This window comes from Sapajus apella, unplaced genomic scaffold (genome assembly GCF_009761245.1).
Source record: "Sapajus apella isolate SASKATOON/1434 unplaced genomic scaffold, GSC_monkey_1.0 scaffold95, whole genome shotgun sequence".
Lineage (NCBI taxonomy): Eukaryota > Metazoa > Chordata > Mammalia > Primates > Cebidae > Sapajus > Sapajus apella.
Genome location: NW_022437035.1, coordinates 1,346,749 through 1,373,188, shown reverse-complemented (window position 1 = coordinate 1,373,188; position 26,440 = coordinate 1,346,749). Strand labels below are relative to the sequence as shown.

General features: G+C 53.8%; 2 protein-coding genes and 1 long non-coding RNA gene across 6 annotated transcripts in view; 2 read left to right on the top strand and 1 right to left on the bottom strand.

Annotated features, from left to right (window-relative positions):
* Positions 1-1,864: 1,864 nt before the first annotated feature.
* On the top strand, positions 1,865-12,888 carry MMP11 (matrix metallopeptidase 11). 3 transcript variants are annotated; one of them, XM_032256669.1, is made up of 8 exons: positions 1,865-2,027; positions 7,536-7,765; positions 8,690-8,833; positions 8,913-9,046; positions 9,517-9,758; positions 9,850-10,066; positions 10,860-11,117; positions 11,999-12,888. In XM_032256669.1, exons 1-8 carry the CDS (start codon positions 1,911-1,913, stop codon positions 12,130-12,132), a joined length of 1,476 nt encoding a protein of 491 aa, XP_032112560.1. In that variant the 5' UTR covers positions 1,865-1,910; the 3' UTR covers positions 12,133-12,888. The 3 variants fall into 3 exon arrangements, with proteins under 3 accessions (XP_032112560.1, XP_032112561.1, XP_032112559.1); XM_032256670.1 differs by lacking the exon at positions 10,860-11,117; XM_032256668.1 differs by having other exon boundaries at positions 10,860-12,092.
* LOC116535548 lies at positions 8,599-10,860 on the bottom strand. Its single transcript, XR_004262250.1, has 3 exons — positions 10,379-10,860; positions 9,432-9,566; positions 8,599-8,750 (listed from the first exon to the last, which is right to left on the bottom strand). It is a non-coding gene; the product is annotated as an uncharacterized LOC116535548 (long non-coding RNA).
* A 2,349-nt stretch (positions 12,889-15,237) lies between the features above and the next one.
* The window catches only part of SMARCB1 (SWI/SNF related, matrix associated, actin dependent regulator of chromatin, subfamily b, member 1), a 43,545-nt gene continuing 32,342 nt past the window's right edge, over positions 15,238-26,440 (top strand). The window contains exons 1-3 of one of the 2 annotated variants that reach the window (XM_032256662.1): positions 15,238-15,572; positions 20,005-20,116; positions 21,841-21,970. In XM_032256662.1, coding sequence (XP_032112553.1) covers positions 15,480-15,572; positions 20,005-20,116; positions 21,841-21,970 — 335 coding nt within the window. In that variant the 5' untranslated portion in view covers positions 15,238-15,479. Of the gene's footprint in view, positions 15,573-20,004; positions 20,144-21,840; positions 21,971-26,440 lie in introns of both variants that reach the window. The other variant, XM_032256661.1, reaches the window with a different exon arrangement.

Below are 26,440 nucleotides of genomic sequence, written 5' to 3'. Positions count from 1 at the left end.
CAACGGCACAGTATTGCACTCCAACCTGAGTGACAGAGCAAGACCTTGTCTCAAAATGATAAAAATAAGTAAAAATGAGTAAAAAAAAAGATTGCCGGCTGGGAGCGTGGCTCACGCCTGTAATCCCAGCGCTTTGGGAGGCCAAGGTGGGCGGATCACCTGAGGTCGGAAGTTCAAGACCAGCTTAGCCAACATGGAGAAACCCCGTCTCTTCTAAAAATGCAAAAATTAGCTGGGTGGTGTTGTGGGCACCTGTAATCCCAGCTACTTGGGAGGCTGAGGCTGGAGAACCGCTTGAACCCAGGAGGCAGAGGTTACAGTGAGCTGAGATCGCACCATTGCACTTCAGCCTGGGTAACAAGAGTGAAACTCTGCCTCAAAAAAAGAAGAAAGAAAGAAAAGATTGCCAGCAGTCTAACAGCCTAGGCTGTAAAAATCACTGCTGTCTTACTTCTCCTCGCCTCTAGGAGTCTCTATGAAGTCTTCTTGGATAAACTGTGCAGCGTTTCCCCACCTGCTTCCCTTTCATGGCTCAGGCTCCCTGACAACCGCCTCACCTTAGAGTAGCTCAGAGCTCTGCCTGCCAGGACGGGAGCCACTGCCTGGATCTTGGCTGTGCAGGGCCACCCATGATGGAGCAGATTGCCTGGTGAGGTGATGAGGCCCTTCATCATTTCAGAGGGTGTACGGCAGGATTGGGTAACGCCAAAAATCAGGGATCAGACTGGAGGATCCCTTCCAGAATGTGGACACACCCCCTCCTTTGATTCTTACCTCCTTTCTTTAAGTCTCGGGTCCGCAGGGGCTTGTGGAACTCTGCCAGGGGACACCCTAGGGGCCCAGTACTCCACTCAGACACCTCCCACAGCCTTCTGACAGCATCTTCCCCGCCAGCTAACCAGCTAGAGGACCTCCTGATCCCTCCACTTGCCTGCTGGTATGGAAAAGCCTGGCCCCTCCCTTTCGGAGCCTCGGTTTCCCTATCTGTAAACTTTGGTCTGCCCCAAGCTGAAGGACTGGCCAGTCCCTGCCATATGCCTCACTTTCCCCGGGACACATTTTAATATCCCTTTCCTGGCTGGGCGCGGTGGCTCACACCTGTAATCCCAGCACTTTGGGAGGCCAAGGCAGGCAGATCACTCAAGGTCAGGAGTTCAAGACCAGCCTGGGCAACAAGGAGAAACCGTGTCTCTACTAAAAATACAAAAATTAGCCAGGCATGATGGCGTATGTCTGTTGTCCCAGCCACTTGGGAGGCTGAGGCAGGAGAATCTCTTGAACCTGGGAGGTGGAGGTTGCAGTGAGTGGAGATCACACCACTGCACTCTAGCCTGGGAGACAGAGAGAGACAGTGTCTCAAAAAAAAAAAAAAAAAGTAATAATAAATAAAATAATATCCCTTTCCTCACAGGGGCTGTGGTGTCATCTTCCAGAAAATCCGCTGAGGCTCTGAGGGGCGGGATAACTTGCTTGTGGGTAGGACCACCTGTAGCAGAGGTCAGAGGTCAGGCCACCAAGGAGACTCGGTGGGATGTGCTTTCCAAAGGTGGGGGTAGGGATGGGACCCATGAAACCCGACTCCTCTCAGACTCTAGCCAAGTCTAAGGCTTTGGACGCCCACCACCCATCAGAGAAACTGAGGCCCAGAGCAGCACGGGTTTGGCCAGTGTCACCCAGCACCAGACAGGGACTTGGCCAGATCTGGGGCAGGACCCTGCCTCCGGCTATCGACCCGCCGGTCTGTGCCCTCCCCGTCCACCTTCCTCACCCCGGTCGGGGTGGCTAGGAGAGTTTAGAACAAAAGGCGGCGGGGGGCGGGGCCGGGGCGGGCCGGGGGCGGGGGGGTGGGGCGGAGGCTATAAGGGGCGGTGGCTCCGCGCGTCCCGGCAAGCCCAGCAGCCCCGGGGCGGATGGCTCCGGCCTCCTGGCTCCGCAGCGCGGCCTCGCGCGCCCTCCTGCTCCCGTCGCTGCTGCTGCTGCTGCTGCTGCTCCAGCCGCCGCTGCTGCTGGCCCGGGCTCGGCCGCTGGTGAGTGCCCGTCACTCGCCGAGGGGGCGCCGGGCACGCGGGCTGGGCCCAGCGGCGGATCCGGACCCAAGGGGGGGCCCCGGGTGGCCTCCTGCGCCCGGTACCCGAAACGCTTTCTGGTTCCCTGTGGGCGTGACAGACAGCGAGCTTCCGTTCCCTAGGGGTGTGAAGTAGAGCCGGCGCCGGCATCGCTCGGGCCGGTGGGGACTCCACGCTGGACTCACGCTTGCTCCCAGCGTGGGGACCTGCCCCTCGAGCTCCAGCCACGGGTGCTGGAGTATGCGTTGGGGAGGTAGCGGAGGGAGTGGTTACAGGGGCCCCTATTCATCGCAGGAACAAAGCCGAGCAGGTCCCAGGCAGGTGTCAGCCTGCAGGTGTGTGGCCGCAGTTAGCACACCTCCAGGTGCGCGATGGATGGAGGATAAAGGGAGAGCTGGGGAGGGCGGCGCTGTGCTGTGGGAAATGGGGTCCGAGCCTGGAGATGTCCCCCGCGGGCACCTGCCGGCAGCAGCTTCGGGAGGCTTGGAGCCAGGAGTACACGAGAATGAAACAGTATGAGTGCAGTGTGTGTGTGACTGAGAGGTGGCTGTCAGAAAGAAGCAGGGAAAGGAAAAGGAAAAAATATGTGCTTAGGAGAGAAGCAAGCCCAGGTAGGAGAGGACAGCAGAGTCTGCCATGGAGTGTGCCTGATAGCTTGCATGTGTCCCAAAAGCTGCCCCTACCCTGGGGCACCTCTGGGCACCAGTCCCAGCCTGGGCCACTGTGGGTCCACAGCTCGTTGGGTGTCTGGGCGGCTCCACCCCACAGCGGAGGCATCCAGACAGCTCTGGCAGGGAAGGGAGCAGGAGCGGGTGACAGGCAGGAGTCTCAGGACTGGTCTGGTGAGGAGGGAGGCCTGGCCATGCTGGGACCCTCTGTCCAGCCACTCCAGCTCTGCCCTGGGCAGCCTTATCCTATGCTGGCTATGGGTGCAGAAAGGGATGGGATGGGTTGGGTAGAGTGGATGGGGGCATTTCAGTCTGGAGTCCTGCCTCTTCCCCTGCCCCTCTTGGTCCCCTAGGACTTGGGACAGAGTCAGGAATCACTGTGGGTAACCGTTGAACCCACAGGTTTGGAAACTGGAGAGCTCTGGGTTCGAACCATGTGACCCTGGGTGAATCCTCCTGTGCCTCAGAATCTCACCCACTCCATCTCTAATGGGGGTGAGGGTGGGAGGGAGCAACGGTACCTACTGCTGTGCCCACTGCTGAGCAATGAGGTGATGCCAGGCACGCTGGAGACACTGCCACCTGTAGCTGCCACTTTGATGCTTGTGCACGGTCAGCACTGGAGCTGGGGGCCAGCCTGGGGTGGGGTCTGAGCTGGACTGTGGTCTGTCACTCTGCAAACATGCAGGGAGCATTTGGGGTCACCTCTGATATATTTATTGCTAGGCTGCCTTCAGCAGGGCCGGGAGAGCTCTGTAAATATTTATTCAGCCCAGTTCCCAGCTTTCAGGGTTGATGGAAGCCCTGCAGCTCGATGGATGGGACAAAGCTACCATCCCTTCTGGAGCCAGCAGGAGAGGTGTGAGAATAGGAAGATTAGGTGGAAGCTTCGGGGAGATCTCCCTGCTTGCCAACTGGCTGTGCCAGTTGGGCAGGTTGCTTGACCTCGCTGAGCCTCACAGAGGCGTGATGCTACATACCTGCATGGTGATGCTCCCACTTTCCTCCATAGCCTGACAAGTGCCCTCCTTGAAGGCCCGCCTCCCACTGACATCAGAAGGCATAACTATGATTAATTATACCCACTGGACCGCCTGCAAACTGAGACCCAGAAAGGGGCACAGCTAGCCTGGCTTTCCCCCATGGCTTCCTGGCAGCCTGGAGTTTCCCCTTATCTCCCCTCTATCTGGTGCCTCCCATTTTCGGGATTGCAAGTTGACCCCCAGGGTGGGGGTGACTCTGAGTCTCAGCTCTGCCAGGACACTGGGTCAGCTGAGAAATTCCTTGAATGTGTCTGAGGCTGAGGTTTGGTGCCTGCCAGAGGAGGGTGGGGCCAAGTGAGCTATGAACCCACCACAGGGCAGGCCAAGGGAGGCTACTGGCCAAGACAGAGGGAATGCATTAAAGCAGAAATGCTTCTTGGGAAAGTGGGTTTTGGAGAAAAGCCAAGAGCTAAGGAGACAGGAGGAAGCTCTGGAGGTGGGAGGCATGAGCCCCAGATCTAGGCCCAGCTCTTGCGTGACTTGCTGTGTGATCCCGGGCAAAGTCCTTGACCTCTCTGGGCTCTGTCTCATCCTCTGGGAAATGGGGGAGCTGCCTGTTCCTCAAACTCCCCAGAGTTGTAGATGAGGCCAGGAGTGGCCTATGCCTGCCACCTCACCTCACCCAAGAGTCCTGGGAAGACCAAGCTCACCTGTCTCACAAGGAGCAAGCTGCTTCATGCCAGGCCTTGTAGTTAGGGCATCTGGCGTGAGGCAAAGAGTGTGTGTCCTATCCCAGCCATGGAGAAACTGAGGCCAAGAGCTCATGGGCTCTAAAAACAACCTCACTAGCTAGAGGCCTCGTTTCTAGCCTCTCCTGCTCACTCACTTTCTATGAATTTAATGAACGAGACATGGACATGGAGAAGAGACCTTGATATGCCAGGAGACCCTGCACAAGGCACTTTTCTTCTCTAGGCCTGAAAGCTCTCTTCTAGCTTTGACTTTTGTTCTACCATTTAAAGCCTGGAGATTTTGCTGGGGAGCTGGAGGGCAGGTGGGTGATGGTAGCAGTAGGGACTGGCAAGCGTAGATTCCCAAGCATGGGAGGGGACAAGGAACAGGGCCAGTAAGAGGTGCTTCCCTGTGCTGGATGCTGCAGCAGGCATTACAGAAGAATGTCATGTAGTCCTTTGCTGCAGCACCATCCCCATTTGACAGATAGGAAAATTGAGGCTAAGAGAGGAAGATGACTTGTCTAGAGTCTCCATGGCATAGAACGAGGCCCTCTGAAGCTCAGTGGCTGGCTCTTTTTGCTACGCTAAGACTGTTATGATCTAGGGCATTGGGCATGGACTGGGTACCTCATGGGGGAAGGACAGGAAGCGACAGTGGAGGGGGTGAGGCATGTCCATGTCACTCCCTCCATGGCTGTCTGTACCAGGCCTCACTGGAGGGCAGAGGAGAGAGGAGATTTATGGCTATGGGCTTAGACAGACCTGGCAGGCTGGGCTCTGGGCTGTTTGGAGCTGCCAGGGGACAGTACATCTCTGCCCTTTCCAGGGAGGGTCTTCATACCTCTGCCAGGCTGGGGAAAGGAATCTGTTTCTTCTGTAGGTCAAGGGGGCAGTGTGGCCAGGAGGAGGGGGACAGGCCCTTGTGTCAGCCCATGTCCTCCATGGGAGAACTTGGATATGTAGCATCGCCACCTCCCTGGTGGGTACTGGAAGCACAATGAACCTGCCTGCAAAGGGCCCGGGAGGTCGCAGGTGCTGAATAATTTGGAGTTCCATCTCTTCTGTCACCAAGGTGAGGCCAGCCTGGGTCCCTGCTCCAGGGGAAGGGTGACTTAACCCCTGCAGAGCAGAGCAGAGGTAGAAGGGAGCCGGGTGGGCTGTGAGCACAGTCTGCTGCCTGCCAGCTGTTCTCTGAACAAGCTGCTTAACGCCTCTGAGGCCCACTGGGGTTGATGATGGTGGAGTTGGTGAGAGGTTCCCTCAGGGGCTAAGAGCAAGTCCATGGAGCTGTTGCCAAGGTCGTCGCCCGAAACAGTGATAAGTACTTATTAACAGTAAGCCCGGGCCGGCTGCAGTGGCTCACGGCTGTAATCTCAACACTTTGGGAGGCCGAGACAAGTGGATCCCTTGAGGTCAGGAGTTCAAGACCAGCCTGACCAACATGGCAAAACCCCGTCTCTACTAAAAATACAAAAGTTAGCCAGGCATCCCAGCTACTCGGGAGGCGGAGGCCGAGGCAGAGGCCGAAAAATCGCTTGAAGCCGGGAGGTGGAGGTTGCGGTGAGCCGAGATGGTGCCACTGCACTCCAGCCTGGGCAACAAGAGCGAAACTCTGTCTCAAAAAAACAAAACAACAACAACAAAAAACCAATGAGGCCAGAATCAGCCAGAACCCATGACTCAGTGAGACTGCGCTCTGGCAGGTAACTATGCATTGAGCAAGCTCGGAAACTGGGGGCGCAGCTGCTGCAGGCCTCACCCCCTTCGTAGTTCCATAGCCTCCATGTTCAGAAGGCTCCCCTTCATGGTGGGGTGTTCTTGACTCCCCAGCTCTGGGGTTGGGGGCAGGGCGCGCTGGGATGCTGATCAGATCCCTGGGGTGTCTGGAGTCTGGGATTGCTGCCAAAGGCTGAGGCTGAGGCAGGGCCTGAGTGGCCGAGCTCCTGGCCCAAATATGGCTGTGGGGAGGCTGCAGTGGCCCAGCCCAGCTAGGTGCTGAGCCTCTCAGCAAACAGTACAGCTCCATCCCTCTCCTCCAGTGCAGGAAGGGGACTTGGCCTCTGTGCTGTGTCCAGAGCCAGGCCTTAGCCTTAGGCCTGGGCTGCCAGGGTCCTGGCCTGGCTTTGCCACACCCTTGCTGGGTGACTTTGCAGGGTCTCCCAACCTCTCTGAGCTTCTGCTTTTCTCATGCACAAGAACTGTAACTTCTGCCCTGGAGACTTACAGAGGGTAGGTGGATGTAGCTCAGGTCTGAATCATCATCTGAGGTCCTGGGGCTTTGGCGGGTGGGGCTGGTCACTTGGTTATTAACTGTCCCCACCCTCCCCGCTTGAAGAGGGCAGGCAGATCACAGATCCAGCTCCCACTGTACTCCTAGCCCTGGTGTGGTGTGAGCAAAACTGCCTCTGCTAGAAGCCAGGCCTCAGTGGCCAGGTGCCCTCCCGGGTGCTGGGCCTGTGCTAGGTGCTGTATATGCCTCACCTTGTCCAGTCCACAAATCAGTGTCACCACAGCAGTCAGGTCACACCGACTTAGGCCACTCTGCTGGCTCCATGATGGGGAGGAGGTGGGAGAATCCTGGGCAGGAGAGAGGGCGGAGCCTGTTCACATGACGGGGACTGGGGACAGCAGCATGGGGGGTGACCCAAGTGTGTTTGAACTTAGCGGACACAGGAAGAAAGGGAGCTGGAAGCACGTTTCTGTGGGGAGCAGGAGGAGCTCGCCTGGTGCTCCCTTGGAGGAAGCTTTTTGAGGCCCATTCCTGGAGTGTGTGGCTCATAGCCAGTCCCAGTGTGCCCCCACCCCAGACCTCATTGGCTTAAGTAGCTGGAGTAGGTGACAGGCAGCCCAGGGCCCTCCAGGAGTGGGGGACAGCTTGATACCTTGGAACAAGGTGCCAGGAAACCAGAGAGCCAGCCAGATGCCAAAGGACCCTGCCATGTGCCCAGGCCCCTTCCCTCCCCATTTGCCCAGCCACACACTGGGCTGGGATTGCACGTGGGTGTGCTGACAGGCCACGCCTCTAACTGTGGGCTATGCGAACCTTAGGCCTGACCAGACCCTCCTGTCATCTCTCCTGTCTAGAATGCCCACCACCGCCATGCTGAGAGGAGGGGGCCACAGCCCTGGCATGCAGCCCTGTCCAGTAGTCTGGCACTTGCTCCTGCCACGCAGGAGGCCCCCCGGCCTGCCAGCAGCCTTAGGCCTCCCCGCTGCGGCGTACCTGACCCACCCAATAGGCTGAGTGCCCGCAACCGACAGAAGAGGTTTGTGCTGTCTGGCGGGCGCTGGGAGAAGACGGACCTCACCTACAGGTAGGGGCCTGGGAGCAGGACACTAGGATGCCACCTATGTGTCCGCGGGTGAGCTGGCCGCCCTCATAGCTGCTGCTTGAGACACAGACCAGGGCTAGATCTTCGTGTCTAACAGACCTGTGTGCCTGCTGAACCCCAGGGAGGCCATCTATGGGCAAACACCCTGAAGCCCCAACTCAGACACACACCCACGGAGACCCTCCCTCAGCAGAGGGGCAGTGCCTCTGTCATCATGCAAAGAGTCCCAGCACATGCCTGCGGATGGGTGTTCAGTCACTCAGGCAGCCATTACTAGGGACCTGTGAGGACCAGGCTCTGGGAATCCATGGTGAATGAGGCAGACACAGCCCCATCCTGTCAGTCTGCGGTGGGTGTCAGCCATGTCATTGTCCAACTCTACCATCACCATTTGGGCTTAGAGCAAGTGGAGACAGTGGTAAGCAGGAAGAGGCAAAAGTGGGCATGTCACTGGATGACCTGGGAGGACCCTGGGCAGGTCATGGGGAAGCTGGGGCTCACATATCCTGTGGGTGGGGACCCAGCCTGGGAGTGAAGAATGGGTTGGTGTCACACAGCACTGGAGCTGAGACTGGGGTCTTCCGAATTTCCTAGGTGGGGGCCAGGGAACCAATGGGGGCTTAAGGAGCCAAGGTCTCCCCATAGTGAGTGGCACTGTCAGGTCTAGGACGGGGGCCTTGGGCCCCCTGGTGCTGGTTCTTTCCACTGAATGCAGACACTGCCCGAGTGTGAGCAAACCACATACACATGTGCCTGTGTAGCCAGGGACACCAGTGCACTGCAGCTGAGGCCCAGAACACACCTGGCCTGTGTCCCTGGTGTTCACACACCCACCCAGCATCCTGGTGCCTCAGCCATGAGGGGCTATTCCTGCCCTGAGGCCCAGGCCCCTCCATCCCCCTCCAGGATCCTCCGGTTTCCATGGCAGCTGGTACAGGAGCAGGTGCGGCAGACGATGGCAGAGGCCCTAAGGGTGTGGAGCGACGTGACACCACTCACCTTCACTGAGGTTCATGAGGGCCGTGCTGACATCATGATCGACTTTGCCAGGTGAATGGGCAGCCTGGGACCCCTCCAGGAACAGCCCCACCTGCCAGCAGCCACTGACCCCGCCCCCACCCATCTGTAGGTACTGGCATGGAGACAACCTGCCGTTTGATGGGCCTGGGGGCATCCTGGCCCATGCCTTCTTCCCTAAGACCCACAGAGAAGGGGACGTCCACTTCGACTATGATGAGACCTGGACTGTCGGGGACGACCAGGGTATGGGCTGGGGACCCCTTTTCCAGATGGGGCAACAGAAGATCATAGAGACTGGGGACTTGCCAGCCGGACACGGTGGCTCACGCCTGTAATCCCAGCACTTTGTGAGGCCGAGGCGGGTGGATCATGAGGTCAGGAGATTGAGACCATCCTGGTTAACATGGTGAAACCCCATCTCTACTAAAAATATAAAAAATCAGCTGGGCACAGTGGCACACACTTGTTGTCCCAGCTAATCAGGAGGCTGAGACAGGAAAATCACTTGAACCTGGGAGGTGGAGGCTGCAGTGAGCCGAGAACGCACCACTGCCCTATAGCCTAGGCAACAGAGTGAGACTCCATCTCAAAAAATAAAAATAATTAAAAAGAGAGAATGGGGACTCACCAAGGTCACTGAGCTGGGGTCTGGAGCTGGGTGTCCTGTCCTGGGTAGAAGGTTCGGGGGTTGCTGAGCCACCTCCCTTTTCCAGGCACAGACCTGCTGCAGGTAGCAGCCCATGAATTTGGCCATGTTCTGGGGCTGCAACACACAAAAGAAGCCAAGGCCCTGATGTCTGCTTTCTACACCTTTCGCTACCCACTGAGTCTCAGCCCAGATGACCGCAGGGGCATCCAACACCTATATGGCCAGCCCCGGCCCACTGTCTCCCCCAGGACCCCAGCCCAGGGCCCCCAGGCTGGGATAGACACCAATGAGATTGCACCGCTGGAGGTAAGGCCCCGTCCGCCGTTCCCCCACTCCTCTCCTGGCCACTGTGGCTGTAGCATGTGCCCTCAGCATGTGTCCCTCTCTCCCCCCACAGCCGGAAGCCCCACCAGATGTCTGTGAGGCCTCCTTTGACGCGGTTGCCACCATCCGAGGCGAGCTCTTTTTCTTCAAAGCGGGCTTCGTGTGGAGACTGCGTGGGGGCCAGCTGCAGCCTGGCTACCCGGCATTGGCCTCTCGCCACTGGCAGGGACTGCCCAGCCCTGTGGATGCTGCCTTCGAGGATGCCCAGGGCCACATTTGGTTCTTCCAAGGTGAGTGGGCGTTGGGGATCTGCTTGAGAGACTTCCCAGAGCCAGGAATGTCATGGCCAAGGGCAGGGACAGACAGATGGATCCTCAGGGATACAGTGGACAGGGAGAGGTTCCCCAAAAACTGGGGGCCAAGGGAGAGAGTGTGGCTCATTCCTCAGGCACAGCTAGGAGGCTGTGCTCTTGAGCTAGGAGTAGCGTGGAAGGGATTGCAAGGTGGGGCCACGTGTTGGTGCATTCAACCCTCAAACCTACCCATGGGGTGGGGTTCTGGAGATGAGGCCTCTGGGGCTCAGAGGCAGTGAAATGACTCACCCAGAGCGCAGCTGGGAAGAGGCAGGACAGGAAACTGATCCAGGTCTGTCATCCCAGAGCTGGGATTTCCATCTTCAACTGGCGGAGGAGAGAGCCTAGAGCATTGCAGATGCCAGGGACTTCACAAATGAAGGCACGGCCTGGGAAAGCTGCATGGGTTCCAGGGCAGCCCGGCCTGCAGAGGCCCAGAGAGTGGTCAGCAGGCATTTGTCACAGCCAAATGCCAGTGGAAGGAGCAGGAGCCCAGGCAGAGAGGAACCTCACCCAGGTGCAATTTACAGAGCATTCACCGCCGTAGCTTATCCCAGGCCTCCCACTTCCCTCCGTGGGTGGGGTGCTGAGCAGGCATTATTGGCCTGCATGTTTTACTAATGAGGAAACTGAGGCTGGAAGAGTCTGTGGTGGTGGCCAAGCAGGTCCACCGTGGCTGGGCATGGCAGTGGTGGCTGGGCAGGTCCTTGCAGCCTTCCCTCTTCGGCAGGTGCTCAGTACTGGGTATACGACGGTGAGAAGCCAGTCCTGGGCCCTGCACCCCTCACCGAGCTGGGCCTGGTGAGGTCCCCGGTCCATGCTGCCTTGGTCTGGGGTCCCGAGAAGAACAAGATCTACTTCTTCCGAGGCAGGGACTACTGGCGTTTCCACCCCAGCACCCGGCGTGTAGACAGTTCTGTGCCCCGCAGGGCCACTGACTGGCGAGGTGTACCTTCTGAGATCGACGCTGCCTTCCAGGATGCTGACGGTGCGCTGGGGGAGGGGCAGCTGGTGGGAGGTGGGCGCAGCAGCCTCATGTCCCACATGCCTGCAACAGGAGGCCTGGTTCTTCATTACAGGTCCTTTGTCCAGTGCCATCTGCCCTCCTCTCGGTGGCCGGGTAGTGTTGCAGACAAGGAGACAGGGTCAGAGAGGGGCAAGGTCTTACCCTGGTTCCTCAGCCACAGCTAGTAGAACAATCAACTGCTGTGCACTGAGAGCCAACAATGCTCTAAGCTCCTTAGTGGTCCCATCCAGTTCCTAGAACAGCCCTCTGATGTGACACCTGTTGTCAACCCAGTTTCCGGAGGAGCAAACAGAGGCTCGGGCCCTGAGGCCCCTAACCTGGCCTTCCACCCTGGTGGTCCCTGCTCCTAACCACTGACCCACCCAGTCTCCCACAACCACAGAGGGCCGGGACTCGAAGTCCAGTACTCCCTCTGCTGCTGGGCCCCTCTTCTGTCCTCTGTCTCCCACATCAGGACTGGCTGGGAGAGCTATCCTACGGCAGCCTCCAGCCCCAGGACTCCAGGATGCCCATCAATATCCTGGCTAGCGGGTACAGGAGAGTATGATGTGGAGGGTGGTGGGGGCAATGGGACTGAGAGGTGGGACTCGGGCCTCTGAGGCTCTGGGTACCTGTCAGGCTGAGTACTAACCCAGCCCAGACTCTGGGGCAGGCAGAAGGGCTCCCTAGAGGGAAGAGAGGTTCTGAAAGGTTGGCCCTGGATTCTCCTTCCTCGAGGAACTCAGCAGTGGCCAAGGCCTGCCCACGCAGCCCTCCCTTAGTGCCTATCCCTGGCACAGCCTGACAGGCAGGATTAGGGCCCAGTGTCCACTCGCCCAGGCTTGACCACGTTCTCTTCTCAGGCTACGCCTACTTCCTGCGCGGCCGCCTCTACTGGAAGTTTGACCCTGTGAAGGTGAAGGCTCTGGAAGGTTTCCCCCGTCTTGTGGGTCCTGACTTCTTCGGCTGTGCTGAGCCTGCCAACACTTTCCTCTGACCATGGCTTGGATGCCCTCAGGGGTGCTGACCCCTGCCAGGCCACGGATATCAGGCTAGAGACCCACGGCCATCTTTGCGGCTGTAGGCATCAGGCATAGGACTGAGCCCATGTCTCCTCAGGGGGGATGGGGTGGGGTACAACCACCATGACAACTGCAGGGAGGGCCACGCAGGTCGTGGTTACCTGCCAGCGACCGTCTCAGACTGGGCAGGGAGGCTTTGGCATGACCTAAGAGGAAGGGCAGTCTTGGGCCAGCTATGCAGGTCCTGGAAAACCTGGCTGCCCTGTCTCTATCCCTGTCCCTCAGGGTAGCACCACGGCAGGGCTGGGGGAACTGGAGTGTCCTTGCTCTATCCCTGTTGTGAGGTTCCTGCTAGGAGCTGGCACCGAAGCAAGGTGCTGGCCTTCAGCCCTGGCTGAGCCACTGGGCCGTAGGGCAGGGCTGTTTCCTGAGGTCAGCTCTTGGTAGGTGCTTGCATCTGTCTGACTTCTGGCTGACAATCCTGGCAATCTGTTCTCCAGAATCCAGGCCAAAGAGCTCACAGTTAACTGGGGAGGGGGATTCTTCCTGTGGGAGACCCCGGGCCCTGGAGGCTGCAACATACCTCAATCCTGTCCCGGGCCGGATCCTCCTGAAGCCCTTACCGTAGCACTGCTGTCCTCCAAAGCCATTGTAAATATGTGTACAGTGTGTACAAAGCCTTTTTTTTTTTTTTTTAACTGAGGATCGTCATTAAACACAGTTGTTTTCTACTTGCCTGCTTGGTCTCTTTTTGTGAATGTTCAGCCAGGATCGGGAGGCCTGGCCTCTGTCCAGCCCTATCCTGGGAGCCAGGGTCACAGTCCCCCAACCCAACCCTCTGGCCCTTGGGGCTGGGCACAGTGCTCAGGGCTCCTTTTGCTCCATTACATCACATTTTGCTACAGTGGCTTCTTAACTGGCTGGCCACTTCCTACTTGTCCCCTCCGTTCATCCTCTAGAGTGGTGGTCATTTTATCTGCTCCTGCCACGGCCCAGCCCATCGAGAAACACACTGAGCCTTCCATACATAGCTGTGGTTTCTGCATCCATAGACTCAACTAACCTCGGGTAGAAAAAAAATGTTTAAAAAAAGGATGCTAAAAAGCCGGGCGCGGTAGCTCACGCCTGTAATCCCAGTACTTTGGGAGGCCGAGGCGGGTGGATCACGAGGTCAAGAGATCGAGACCATCCTGGTCAACATGGTGAAACCCCGTCTCTACTAAAAATACAAAAAATCAGCTGGGCATGGTGGCGCATGCCTGTAATCCCAGCTACTCAGGAGGCTGAGGCAGGAGAATTGCCTGAACCCAGGAGGCGGAGGTTGCGGTGAGCCGAGATTGCGCCATTGCACTCCAGCCTGGGTAACGAGAGTGAAACTCCGTCTCAAAAAAAAAAAAAAAAAAAAAAAAAAGATGCTGCTGGGTGCAGTGGCTCATGCCTGAAATCCCAGCTCTTTGGGAGACCGAGGTGGGTGGATCACCTGAGGTCAGGAGTTTGAGACCAGCCTGGCCAACATGGTGAAACCCCATCTCTACGAAAAATACAAAAATTAGCTGGGTGTGGTGGCGGGAGCCTGTAATCCCAGCTACTTGGGAGGGTGAGGCAGGAGAATTGCTTGAACTTAGGAGGAGGAGGTTACAGTGAGCCGAGATAGTGGCACTGCATTCCAGCCTGGGTGACGAGAGCAAAACTCCATATCAAAAAATTAATTAATTAAAGGATGGTTGCCTCTGTACTGAAAATGTACAGACTTTTTTCCTCGTCATTGCTCCCTAAGCAATATAGTATAACAACTATTTATACAGCATTTGCACTGCATTAGGTAATATAAGGAATCTATAGATGATTTAAGGTATACAGGAAAACGTATGCAGGTTATATGCAAGTACGACACCATTTTATATAAGGGACTTGAGGATCTGTGGACTTCGTTATCTTCCGGGGTCCTGGAACCAATTCCCATGGATACTGAGGGGTGACTGTACTTTGGTTTCCCACCACTGTGAGGCCACAGAAGAAATCAACTTCAGTCACTGCCCTTCCCAAATCTCCAGGGCCTCCTTGTCCTACCTTCCAACCCCATGTGTGTCTCTGTAATAGCATTTATCATAGTTGCATTTTTTTTTTTTTTTTTAAGAGAGACAGGTTCTCCCTTTGTTGCCCAGGCTGGAGCGCAGTGGTGCAATCAGCTCACTATAACCTTGAACTCCTGGGCTCAAGGGATCTTCCCCTCTCCCCCTCCCAAGTAGCTGTGGCTACAGGTGCACACCACCACGCCATACCCGGCTTATTTATTTTAAAATTTTTGTAGAGACAGGGACTTGCTGCGTTGTCCAGTCTGGTCTTAAACTCCTGGAGAGTTGGGAGAGTTGGCATGAGCCACTGTGCCCAGCCACAGCTGCAATTTATTCAATAGACTGAACCGTATGAAATCATCAGTGGTGGGCCACTTTTTTACTCACTGCATTATTCAATCAGATACATGATTGCTTTGAGACTTTCATTAGTTTCACTAGCTTCGGGCTGTAGGAGCCAAGAGGCGGAGCCTGGTTTCCCGTCCCACTGCAGGGCTCAGGTAAGCAGAGTGCAGAGCTGAGAAAGGAATGGAGGTGGAAAGTGTCCCTTCCCTCCCATGCTCATCTGATACACCAGCCAAACCAAATACCATCTGGGCCTTTGAATATTGCCAGTCCTTATCCGCTGTTGTCATTTTGCCCACCTCCACAGCTGCAGAAACAGCCGTAGGCCCGGAACTGGGATATCTGTTCCTAGGGGCCCGCCTATCTGCTCAGTTGCATTGCCTGTTTTAGGGGTGGGAAGCTAAGGCACGAGCCTGGGGTCCCAAACATGCCCAGACCACTCAGGCTTCCAGATACTAGGTCCTTCTCCTTCAAGCCTCACTTCGTTTCTTTTCCCCTGGGCTCCGTTCCAGTCCTGGCTGTAAGACTGGGAAAGCAGTGGCTATTTTTGTCCGTGAGAAGCGTTCCTTTCTACACCACGACTTGGGAGGTAGCCTGGGAGGGAGAGAAATTAGTCGTGGCTCCTTTAAGGGGTCCGCGGAGGCGCGCCCAGCCTTTTGTTTGAGCGGCGGCGCGCGCGTCAGCGTCAACGCCAGCGCCTGCGCACTGAGGGCGGCCTGGTCCTCGTCTGCGGTGGCGGCGGCTGAGGAACCCGGCTGAGGCGCGGGTACCCGGCCCGTTGCGCATTTCGCCTTCTGGCTTCGGTTTCCCTCGGCCCGGCACGCCCCGGCCGCGCCCAGGCCCCACCCCAGCCCTCCGGATCCCTCGCAGACCGGCTCCGGCCGCCCGTCTCTGCCGCCGCAATGATGATGATGGCGCTGAGCAAGACCTTCGGGCAGAAGCCCGTGAAGTTCCAGCTGGAGGATGACGGCGAGTTCTACATGATCGGCTCCGAGGTAGCCTGCAGCGCGTCCTCGCCCTCCTCGGGCTCGGCCCCGCGGGAGCCCCGGGGCGGGCCCGTGCGCCGAAAGCGCGCGTCTCCATTCATCGGGGAGGGCGGGCGCGCGCGCGCTCCGGACCGCGGGGCGTGGCCTATTGGGCGTGGCCCCGCCCCCTCATCGGTCTGGGTTTCCTTACGCATTTCGCCGAGGTCTGCCGTCTGCAATGCTGCCATGGGTTTATGGCGCCACGAGAGATTCCAGTGGTTCCGCGCTGGGTTGATTTTCAGCCAGACTCAATGGAATGTTGGGTTAGCCCCTGCGACGCCTGGGGGACTGCACTGCTGCCTTTGACTCTTTTTAGATGTTGTAAAATTCACGTGTACCCCTCCCCCCATTGCTACTTGTGGGATCCTGAAATGGCAGGCTGGAAACCCCCGGGCTTGGTGAGGGCTCATCCCTATTGTGTTTGTTGCATCTTAGGTGGGCAGTAGAGATGTTTTGACCTTTGTTTACCAGTAAGAAACAGATTGGAGGGAGATGTTTGCTTTTGGGTAAGGGCCCCATGCCTAAGCTGATTCAGCAATTCTGGAGCAATTGACACTTTTTATATCTGTGAACTGATTCTGGATTATTACAGGGGCAAGAGAACAAGGATTTTTAATCCTTAAATAGAGTGGCAGTATTTTGTTGCATCAGCTGAATGACTGGCTTTGGAAAAACCCTCAATTGGCCCTTAAACGAGTGTTTGTCCCAAGTATATTAGGTTCTTGTTTTTTGTCATTTATTTATTTATTTTTGAGACGAATTCTCGCGCTGTCACCAGGATGGAGTGCAGTGGCACGATCTCGGCTCACTGCAACCTCCGCCTCCCAGGTTCAAGCAGTTCCCTGCCTCAGCCTCCTGAGTAGCTGGGATTACAGGTGTCTGCTACCATGCCCGCCTAATTTTTGTATTTTTAGTAGAGATAGGGTTTCACCACGTTGGCCAGGCTGCTCTTGAACTCCTGACCTCATGATCCACCTGCCCCATCCTCCCCATGTGCTGGGATTACAGACGTTAGCCACTACGCCTGGCGTTATTAATAGTTTTTATTTTATTTTATTTTATTATTGAAAAAAGGTCTCACTTTGTTGCCCAGGCTTGGTACAGTGGTGCCATCTTGGCTCACTGCAGCCTTGACCTCCTGGGATCAAGTGATCCTCCTTCCTCAGCCTCTCAGGTAGCTGGGACTACAGGTGTACGTCACCATGCCCGGCTACTTTTTGTATTTTTTTTTGAGAGATGGGGTTTTGTTGTGTTGCCCAGGCTGGTCTTGAATTCCTGGGCTCAAGTGATCCTTGTACCTCAGCCTCTCAAAGTGCTGAAATTACAGGTGTGAGCCACCATACTCACACTCAGCCCATTCATACTTTTTAAACCTTGCAGGTTTTTGCCTTCACAGTTGAGCATAGCATGAATGAATGAAGCCTCATGATGGTCACACTGAGTCCCGTGGATGAGACTAAGGTCAATAGCATCAGAACTTCAGTGTTAGCATTTTTCCACCTTTTTTTTTTTTTGAGGGGGACAACGTCTGACTCTATCACTCAGGCTGGAGTGTAGTGGTGCAATCTCGGCTCTCTGCAACCTCCACCTCCCAGGCTCAAGCCGTCCCCTCACCTCAGTCTCTCAAGTAGCTGGGACTACAGGCACACACCACCAAGCCTGGCTAATATTTGTATTTTTAGTAGAGATGGGGTTTTACCATATTGCCCAGGTTGGCCTTAAACTCATGAGCTCAAGTGATCTGCCCACCTCAGCCTCCCAAAGTGCTGGGATTATAGATGTGAGCCATTGTACCTGGCCTCCATCAATTTTTATAGAACAAAAAGTGGAGGATGCGGTAACATTTTCACGTCACTTAAATTGCAACTGTTCAAAGGTGGCAGTGCTGGGGAGATGGAGCCAGTGCCTGTCCTTCTGCTGCAGTTCAGCATCGTCCTCATTGGCCAGTAGGCACCTGCCTAACTACAGGATGCAAAACGTGTTGAGTTTCATCATGTGATACTAGGCGAGTTGCTTACCTGATCTAATGGGTGTAAAAGTATTTAGTTTGGCTCGGAGTGGGTGACACTTCAAAAGAAAGCTTTTGTTTATTAGGTGGAGCAAATTGAGAAGCTGTAAATGGCCAAGTGGGAAGAACCTTGGGAGGCCTGATTCCAGGCCTGCTCTGCCTTGGTGTCACGTTTCTCATGTGTATAATGTGATGCTTAGACTAGATGGTCTCCAGGATCTTCCCCAAAGCGCATTTTAGTTTTTAGAAAGCTAATTACAGTCTTGTTTTTCAGCCCCCTTCACTCCTGGGCCTCCCAGTAAGAATAGTCTTCCTGAGGCCCAGCCTATAAGAGACTCAGATGGAAAGGCAGTTTGTTCTCTTGGGCCTGACTTAATCATCAGACCTTTGGAGTTTAGGCAAGGGTTCAAGGTCAGAGCTCTATTGAAATCAGTAGCTCCAGTGACAATAGTGGATGGATGGCCCCTGCCCTATGGAAAACAGACACTATTCAGAGAGGTGGGCCAGCCATAGCAACATCCCTAGTGCCTCCATGCGCCTTGAGAGGGCGTCTGCATTTACTATGAGTATGTGTCACTGTTCTGCTGTTAACAGACAGCTGTATTTACTAAGCCAGAGTCATGGAGCTTCGAGGACCCTAACAGATACCCAAGCCCAGCACCTTCATTTTATATTCAGGAAACCCAGGTCCCAAGAGGTCAAAGGCTGGTTCAGGGGAAAGCCAGGAAGGCAAGCCCAGTTTCCTAGTTCCAAAGGGGCTGTGCGGGGCATCTAGGAGTCTCAGAGCCCTGCAGGGCCTGCAAGGTAGTCAGAGGGGAGAGTGTTGTCAATTTCTTTTAAAAAACATAAATGGAAATTCTACATTTACCATGATACTGGATGATACTGACGCACAAGCCAAATAACACAGAGGGGTCTGTGCTCTCTGTGTGGAAAGCGAGTGACTCGCTGTGGCAGCTCTTCTCTCACAGTGTTTAGCAGCCCTGGTTGTTGATTATGTACATCACTGATGAAAAATGGAGAAACGTTTTTATTTAATAGCATGGCCGGGTGTGGTGGCTCACACCTATAATCCCAGCACTTTGGGAGGCTGAGGCAGGAGAATCACTTGAGCCCAAGAATTTAAGACCAGCCTGGGCAACATAGTGAGACCCTTGTCTCTACAAATGCTTTTTTTTTTTTTTTTTTTTTTTTTTTTTTAATAATTAGGCCGGGTGTGTGGCTCACACCTGTAATCCCAGCACTTTGGGAGGCTGAGGCAGGCAGATTGCTTGAGCCCAGGAGTTCAAGACCAGCCTGGGCAACATGGTAAACCCCGTCTCTACAAAAAATACAAAATTAGCCGGTCACGGTGGTGCACAGCTATAGTCCCAGCTACTCAGGAGGCTGAAGCAGGAGGATCGCTTGAGCTGGGGAGTTCAAGGCTGCAGTGAGCTGTGACTGCACCACTGCACTCCAGCCTGGGTGACAGAGCGAGACCCTATCTCAAAAATAATCATAATTAAAAATAAAATTAAAAATTAAAAATATATACTATGTTGGATAGATAAAATGGGAAAAATAATAGAAGTGGTCCTTCATGGGGTGAAAAATCAGGGTTGCTGAGCATTTGGCAGATGAGTAAAGAGACCCAGAAAACTGGAAGTGACCCCTGGTTAAAGGTGGAGCCAGCACCTGGCACCCCATCTGCTGGTCATCCTCTGCAGTGTGACTCTGAAAAGTCACATACTTGAAAAGTCAGTGAGACAATAGGGTGCCCTCATAAAAACTTTAGGACTAGATTTATTTTCCTTAAGGAAGTCATACTTTCAGTATTTGGTACAAGCAAACTGAAGCCATTGTTTGGGTCAGTGATGATTTATATAGCAGTCTGGTGATTGCCAATAAGTGCTTTGTATACCCTTTGGAAAATTCCTTTGGTGTCCCTGGTTTGGGTTTTGTTACTAAACAAAGCAACACAGGCCATGGGGGAAATTATCTGGCATCTGTCTAAAATTAAAAGACCTTTTGGTGTTTATTACATTGTAAAAATATCAAAGTCTCGTCCTTAAGATAAAAGAAGGTCACAGAGGCCTTGCATTTCTGGAAAATGCCAGAGATCCTTAGTCCAGAATCAAAATCACTACAAGCTTCTTGCTGAGCTCTGGGGGCCTCCCTCTCAGGCATCTGGCCAGGCCTTGGTTCTGTTGTCGGGATGCACACACATGCTGGCCAGCTGTGTACTGCTCTTGAACCCTTGGTATCAGCAGAATGTGTTTAATGCCGCCAAAAGCTTGGCGCCTGGGGGCCACCTTGAGGCCTGTCTGTCTGTTGCTTGATGCAGTCTGTGCCAGGACCCTCCCCTTCCCTGTGGCGCTGCGACCCTCATAATGAGCCTTCTTGCTTTACTCATAGGTGGGAAACTACCTCCGTATGTTCCGAGGTTCTCTGTACAAGAGATACCCCTCACTCTGGAGGCGACTAGCCACTGTGGAAGAGAGGAAGAAAATAGTTGCATCGTCACATGGTAAAAAAACAAAACCTAACACTAAGGGTGCGTCTTCACGAGGGTTTGTAAACCTGTTTCAAAACCACTCGCTTATGTCATGAAGATAAAACGTTTTCACTCCAGAGTGTCTTCACTGCAGCCTTGGCCTTAGTCGGGCAGGGAGCATCCCAGGGGCGGGCCGCCCTGTGAGCACTCCAGGTGAGGAAGCAGCTCCAGGGAGCCATTGGTGGTCCACCGTCAGGTATTTCCAGCAGGGCCAGTGGGTATGTGAGTGGGCCGGGGGCCAGGACACTAGCAGGTGCTGTGAAGACATGTTGGTCTCAAAACGTTTTAGGAATGCTGCGATGCTCTGCCATCTGCCGTGGGTGTGTCGCCATAATCATCTTCCATGCAGCCCAAGTGGTGGGTGGTGGCCCCAGCTCCCACTCCCCTCTGGGGCTTTCACGCTTGCGTCCCAGAGCACATCCATCCCATAGCACTTCATCCTGGCAGCCAGTGTGCTAGAGCTCATGTGCATGTCCCTGCTCCTGGTGGCCCGCGTGCGCCTGGGGCTTGCTAGTTGAGCCACCCGACACTAGTGAAACTAGTGGGCTTTGGGTCACAGCAGCTCTGTGCAGGGCGAAAGGGTGCTTCATACACTCTGGGGGCTCCGTGGGAGACACTCCCATGGAGACGTTGGGGTATGGACACAGCATGCCCTTTGCCAGGTGGCGAAACTGCCTCCCACATGGCAATGGCGCCTTGTAGAGAGCTGCCTTGGACCTGGGTGTGTTTGTGAGCGCGTGCGCAATGCTTCGTAGGCGTAATGCTTCCTAGTCTGTCCTGTCCTGTGTGTTTGTGTCTGTAGGTGCTGCTGTGGTTTTGTCCAATGTGGGAAAGTAGTGGTTCTTTTAATGCAGGAGCCAGAGCTTCTTTTTGATCTGCTGCTGTGACATTTCCACTCACTTGCTTAAAACAGTTTCCTTTTTGTTCCCCCTCCTCCCCCAGCAGAGCATCAGTTGCTAACAGTGAGTCCCCAGCTTTGCTTCCCCCTCCGCAAGTCCCTGGGCTAAGTCTTGGGAGATACTTTCCCCATAAGCGACTGATTTCTCTAGGAGAAGCCAGGCTGGGCCCGCAAACAGGTAGCAATTCTTGATGGAGGATCCCCAGAAGAGCTAGGGGTCTAGCCTCCTAGAATCTGTCCTGCTTTCCAGGCAGCACGTCTGGACCGGCTCGGGGATGGAAATTCGTGTTTGGTGTGAAGCAGCTCTTTCCAACTCTCTGGGCTCTTGTTTTAAAAGAAAAGTATTCTTCCATCTTCCATTCCATCTCCCCACCTCGCATCGTGTTGTGGATTGTGGTGGTGTCAGACCTCTTCCCACTGGGGTGTTACTCTGGGGCTTTTCTTTTCCTCTGAGTGAGAACCAAGAGAATATGTTCTGGAGTCGAGTGTCCCTGCTGGCTGTGCTGTATTGTAGTTGTTGGTGCTGCCCTGAGCACGTCCCTCTGCCCCTGAGCCAGTGGTCCTGGGGCAGATTAATCCAAATCAGTCCCATTGGAGGCTCTACCCAGTAGGACTTGGAAGTAAAGCACTCAGTCCAGATTGCCCTTTTGGAAGAGGCCAGCATTCGGCAGTAGTAAGTTTGACACCTTGCTTTTCCCACCTCCCGCATGCGAGGACCTTGATGTGCTGCATCCACTTGGCTGGCTGCTGCGTGCCACCGTCACCAGCAGAGTGACTCAGTGACGTCTCTCTGTTACAGATCACGGATACACGACTCTAGCCACCAGTGTGACCCTGTTAAAAGCCTCGGAAGTAGAAGAGATTCTGGACGGCAACGATGAGAAGTACAAGGCTGTGTCTATCAGCACAGAGCCCCCCACCTACCTCAGGTAATGCGTTCCTGGCCAGGGCATCTCTGGAGACACCTGTGAGGTCTTTTCTCAGACTCAAGAACTGCTTGGGTTGAAGTTGAATTGAAATCTTTTTTTTTTTTTTTTTTTTTTTTTGAGATGGAGTCTCTGGAGTGCAGTGACATGATCTTGGCTCACTGCCACCTCTACATCCCAGCTTCAAGCAATTCTCCTGCTTCAACCTCCCGAGTAGCTGGGATTACAGGCACCTGCCACCACGCCTGACTAATTTTTGTATTGAAACGCTTTTTAACAGTTTCCTCTGTGCTTATGCATTTTCTTAGCCAGGTTTATAAGCTTCTTCTGTGTCATTGGAATTTATAAGAAATGTGAGCCAAGTCCTGGATTCTGGAAACAGTTATGAGTGCTTGGAAAGTGAGGCTCGTGGGGCACAGTGGCTCACATTTGTAATCCCAGCTCTTTGGAAGGCTGAGGCATTGCCTGAGGCCAGGAGTTCACAAGCCTGGGGCAACACAGCAAGACCTCATCTCTTAAAAAACAAATTAGTGGGAATAATTTGTCAGAAAAATTAGTGGCTCACATAAACTCACAAAGGAAACAAATAATAGATTTGAATGTCCACAAACTTAGAACCTGGCCAGGCACGCTGGCCCACGCCTGTAATCCTAGCACTGGGAGGCCAAGGTGGGCGGATCACCTGAGGTCAGGAGTTTGAGACCAGCCTGACCAACATGAAGAAACCCTGTCTCTATTAAAAATACAAAATTAGCTGGGCATGGTGGCATATGCCTGTAATCCCAGCTACTTGGGAGGCTGAGGCGGGAGAATCGCTTGAACCCGGAAGGTGGTGGCTGCAGTAAGCTGAGATCGTGCCATTGTGCTCTAGCCTGGGCAACAAGAGTGAAACTCCACCTCAGAAACAAACAAAGCAGCAACACCAACAACAAACAAAACTTAGAACCTTTAGGAGAGTATTTACGGTAATAATTAAAAAGACAAGTAATTGGAAAATTGCGATGTTATATCTAGAATCTGTACATCTCAATTTATACAACAAACTTGGATACCCCAACAAATAGGTAAAAGGTGGTCCACACCTTGAAGTACAAGGAGTAGGCAAACATGGCAGGAATTTGCATTTATGCGTAATTTCAAAAATTTCAAGCATAAGACTGGGCATGATGGCTTATGCCTGTAATCTCAGCACTTTGGGAAGTCAAGGCAGGAGGGTCGCTTGAACCCAGGAGTTAACTACGTTGCCTAGGAGATGAGCCTGAGCAACACAGTGAGACCTTGTCTGTACTGAAAGTTAAAACAATTAGCCGGTCGGTGGTGATCGCACCACTCTACTTTTTTTTTTTTTTTTTTTTTGAGATGGAATCTTGCTCTGTTGCCCAGGCTGGAGTGCAGAGGTGTAATCTCAGCTCACTGCAACCTCCACCTCCCAGTTCAAGCTATTTTCCTGCCTCGGCCTCCTGAGTAGCTGGGACTACAAGCACGCGCCACCACGCCTGGCTAATTTTTGTATTATCAGTAGAGATAGGGTTTCACCATATTGGCCAGGCTGGTCTTGAACTCCTGACCTCACAATCCGCCCACCTTGGCCTCCCAAAGTGCTGGGATTACAGGCGTGATCCACTGCACCCAGCCCACACCACTCTACTCTAGCCTGGATAACAGAATGACACCCTGTCTCTCAAAAAAATAAATAAAAATTCCAAGCATAAAACAAAAAACTGGCAGGGAGGCGGTAGCTCACGCCTGTAATATGGTGAAACCCCATCGCTACTAAAAATACAAAAATTAGCCAGGCATGTTGGTGCGCGCCTACAGTCTCAGCTACTCGGGAGGCTGAGGCAGAAGAATCGCTTGAACCCGGGAGGTGGAGGTTGCAGTGAGCTGAGATTGCACCACTGCACTCCAGCCTGGGCAACAGAGCAAGACTGCGTCTCAAAAACAACAACAACAAAAAAACCCCAAAAAACTGATAATGTAAGAAACTGAGGAAGGTGTGATAGAGCTGCACTCATATGTGCTGGGGGTGTTTTTTTTTTTTTGAGACAGAGTTTTTACTCTTGTTACCCAGGCTGGAGTGCAGTGGCACGATCTTGGCTCACTGCAACCTCCGCCTCCTGGGTTCAAGCAATTCTCCTGCCTCAGCCTCTTGAATAGCTGGGATTACAGGCGCAAGCCACCATGCTTGGCTAATTTTTTTGTATTTTTAGTAGAGATGGGGTTTCACCATGTTGCCCAGGCTGGTCTTGAACTCCAGACCTCAGATGATCCGCCCGCCTCAGCTTCCCAAAGTGCTGGAATTATAGGTATGAGCCACCATGCCCTGCCGGAGGTGCTCTTTTTATAAAGCATCCTGACATCAAACTTTTTTGTTCTCTGGCCCATTAATATCACCTTTGGGAATTTGTCCCAAAGAAGCATTTTTAAAGAACAAAATGAATCTCAGCACTTTGGAAAGTCAAGGCAGGAGGGTCTTGACTGTATATACAGAGATTAACCCACTATATATACAGAGATTCTTTGTAGCATTGTGAGTAATACTGGAGAATATGGAGTCACTTAAGTATCCAGACTTAAGGAAAGCCTAGGTAAGTGACGGGTCAGCCACTTGAATGGACAAGGCTGTGACCCATACATGGTGTAATTAAGTAGATTCTGCAGTGACCCGAGACAGGGCTCCTGTGGGTGAGACGTGCAGAAACCAAGATTGTACCCATCTGCCTTGTGCATTCAGCTCTCAAGAAAGTACGCATTTCTCTGCACAAAGCCCAAGGAGCATTAAAGGAGAAAAAGGATTATTGTTCAGAGTGATGTGGCTATGGAAAATCATTTCTTTTTTATGATTCCCCCAAAGAAAGGTGGCATGCCTCCAGGCTGGCCAGTGTTATAGACGTGTGCTTTGCAGATTCTTTTTCCCCCAAGGGATGTGGTAAGAACATAAGGATGGCTTGGCCTTCCCAGGGAAGTTGCAGAAGGAAATTGTGTACATATGGACGGCACTTTAATTCTGCACACGTCAGCTGGGAATCTTTTATGGGGCGATAAAACAGTTTCATGGTGATCACGTCATGTGAGGAGCAGCTGCAGGAGTGGAATCCTGTTACCCTGGAGGTCAAGTCTCCAGGGGTGGGGGCTGGCATAGGTTTGAGGGAAGTGGCTTTGGCTGGCTCCACACTACTCAGTCAGCCCGGTAAGGGGACTGGCACCCTCCCCATCCTGTCACTGGGCAATTCAAGCAGAGGCTGAGTGCCCTTTCTCAGGGGTCCTGGGATTGCAATGGAAGGAAGGTTTATTTATTTATTTATTTATTTTTGAGACAGAGTTTTGCTCTGTCACCCAGGCTGGAGTTCAGTGGTGGGATCTTAGCTAACTGCAACCTCTGCCTCCCAGGTTCAAGCCATTTCCCTGCATCGGCCTCTCAAGTAGCTGGAATTACAGATGCCTGCCATGGCACACCTAGCTCATTTGTTGTAGTTTTAGTAGAGATGGGTTTCACCATGTTGGCCAGGCTGGTCTCGAACTCCTGACCTCAGGTTGTCTGCACGCCTCGGCCTTCCAAAGTGCTGGGATTACAGGGGTGAGCCACCATACACGGCTAGAAGTTTGAATTTTATGACTTAGATTTGCAGATTCTGTGTATGACTGAACATGTTACATGCACTATGTCTGGTGATACTTGCATTGCCCACTTAAGGTGGTAGCAAGACCTGGAAATGAGAACTTGCTACTGAGATAGGGCAGGATGAGGGGCAGGGGCTCAGCCCAGGTCTAACATATCCAATCAGAAAAGAGGAAAGATGGTCGAGATCTGTGGTTTCCAAATACAGGCTCGGCTGCCTGGGAATCACCCATGGAAGCTGCAAAGAACCCGTCTTCTTGGGCCCCTCCTCAGAGGTGGGAAGTCACTCCACCTGGGTAGGGCTCAGGAATGTGCTACTTAAAATTTTGCATTCTGGGGTCAGGTTTGGTGACTCACACCTGTACGCTCAGCACTTTGGGAGGCCAAGGTGGGAGGATTGCTTGAGACCAGGAATTTGAGACCAGCCTGAGCAATATAGTGAGACCCCATCTCTATAAAATTAAAATTTTAAAAAAAATTGCTCTCTTTGAGTCTGAGTGGCCAGGATTAGGAACCATGACCCAGAGAGGCTATAGTGGGGACCCCTTTCTTGGTGTCCCCTCTCTTAGTCCCTGCCCAAACTGATTCCATGTTCCCCAAATTGGGTACTACAAAACTCCCTCTCCCTACCAGCAATCAACGAGTAGTCCCGTCCTTCGCATCAGACGTGTAAGTGACCCCCACTTTAGAAGGGAAAAGAGTTAAAGGGCCCAGAGTCCAGGCAGGTCGTGGCCATTGCTTCTGCCCTCCTCCACCCCCTGGAAAGGAGAAGGACCTTTATGCTGTCTTCCCGGGTTCCTCTTTAGAGGGCATCGTCAAACGTTTGTCATCACTTGCTCTGAACTGCTGAGTAG

Excerpts from the sequence above, each read along its gene's own strand:
- MMP11 (XM_032256668.1), top strand. The coding sequence starts at position 1,911 with ATGGCTCCGGCCTCCTGGCTCCGCAGCGCGGCCTCGCGCGCCCTCCTG. Across the intron at positions 9,047-9,516 it reads GACTGTCGGGGACGACCAGG|GCACAGACCTGCTGCAGGTA; the intron begins GTATGGGCTGGG and ends TCCCTTTTCCAG. Across the intron at positions 9,759-9,849 it reads ATGAGATTGCACCGCTGGAG|CCGGAAGCCCCACCAGATGT; the intron begins GTAAGGCCCCGT and ends CTCCCCCCACAG.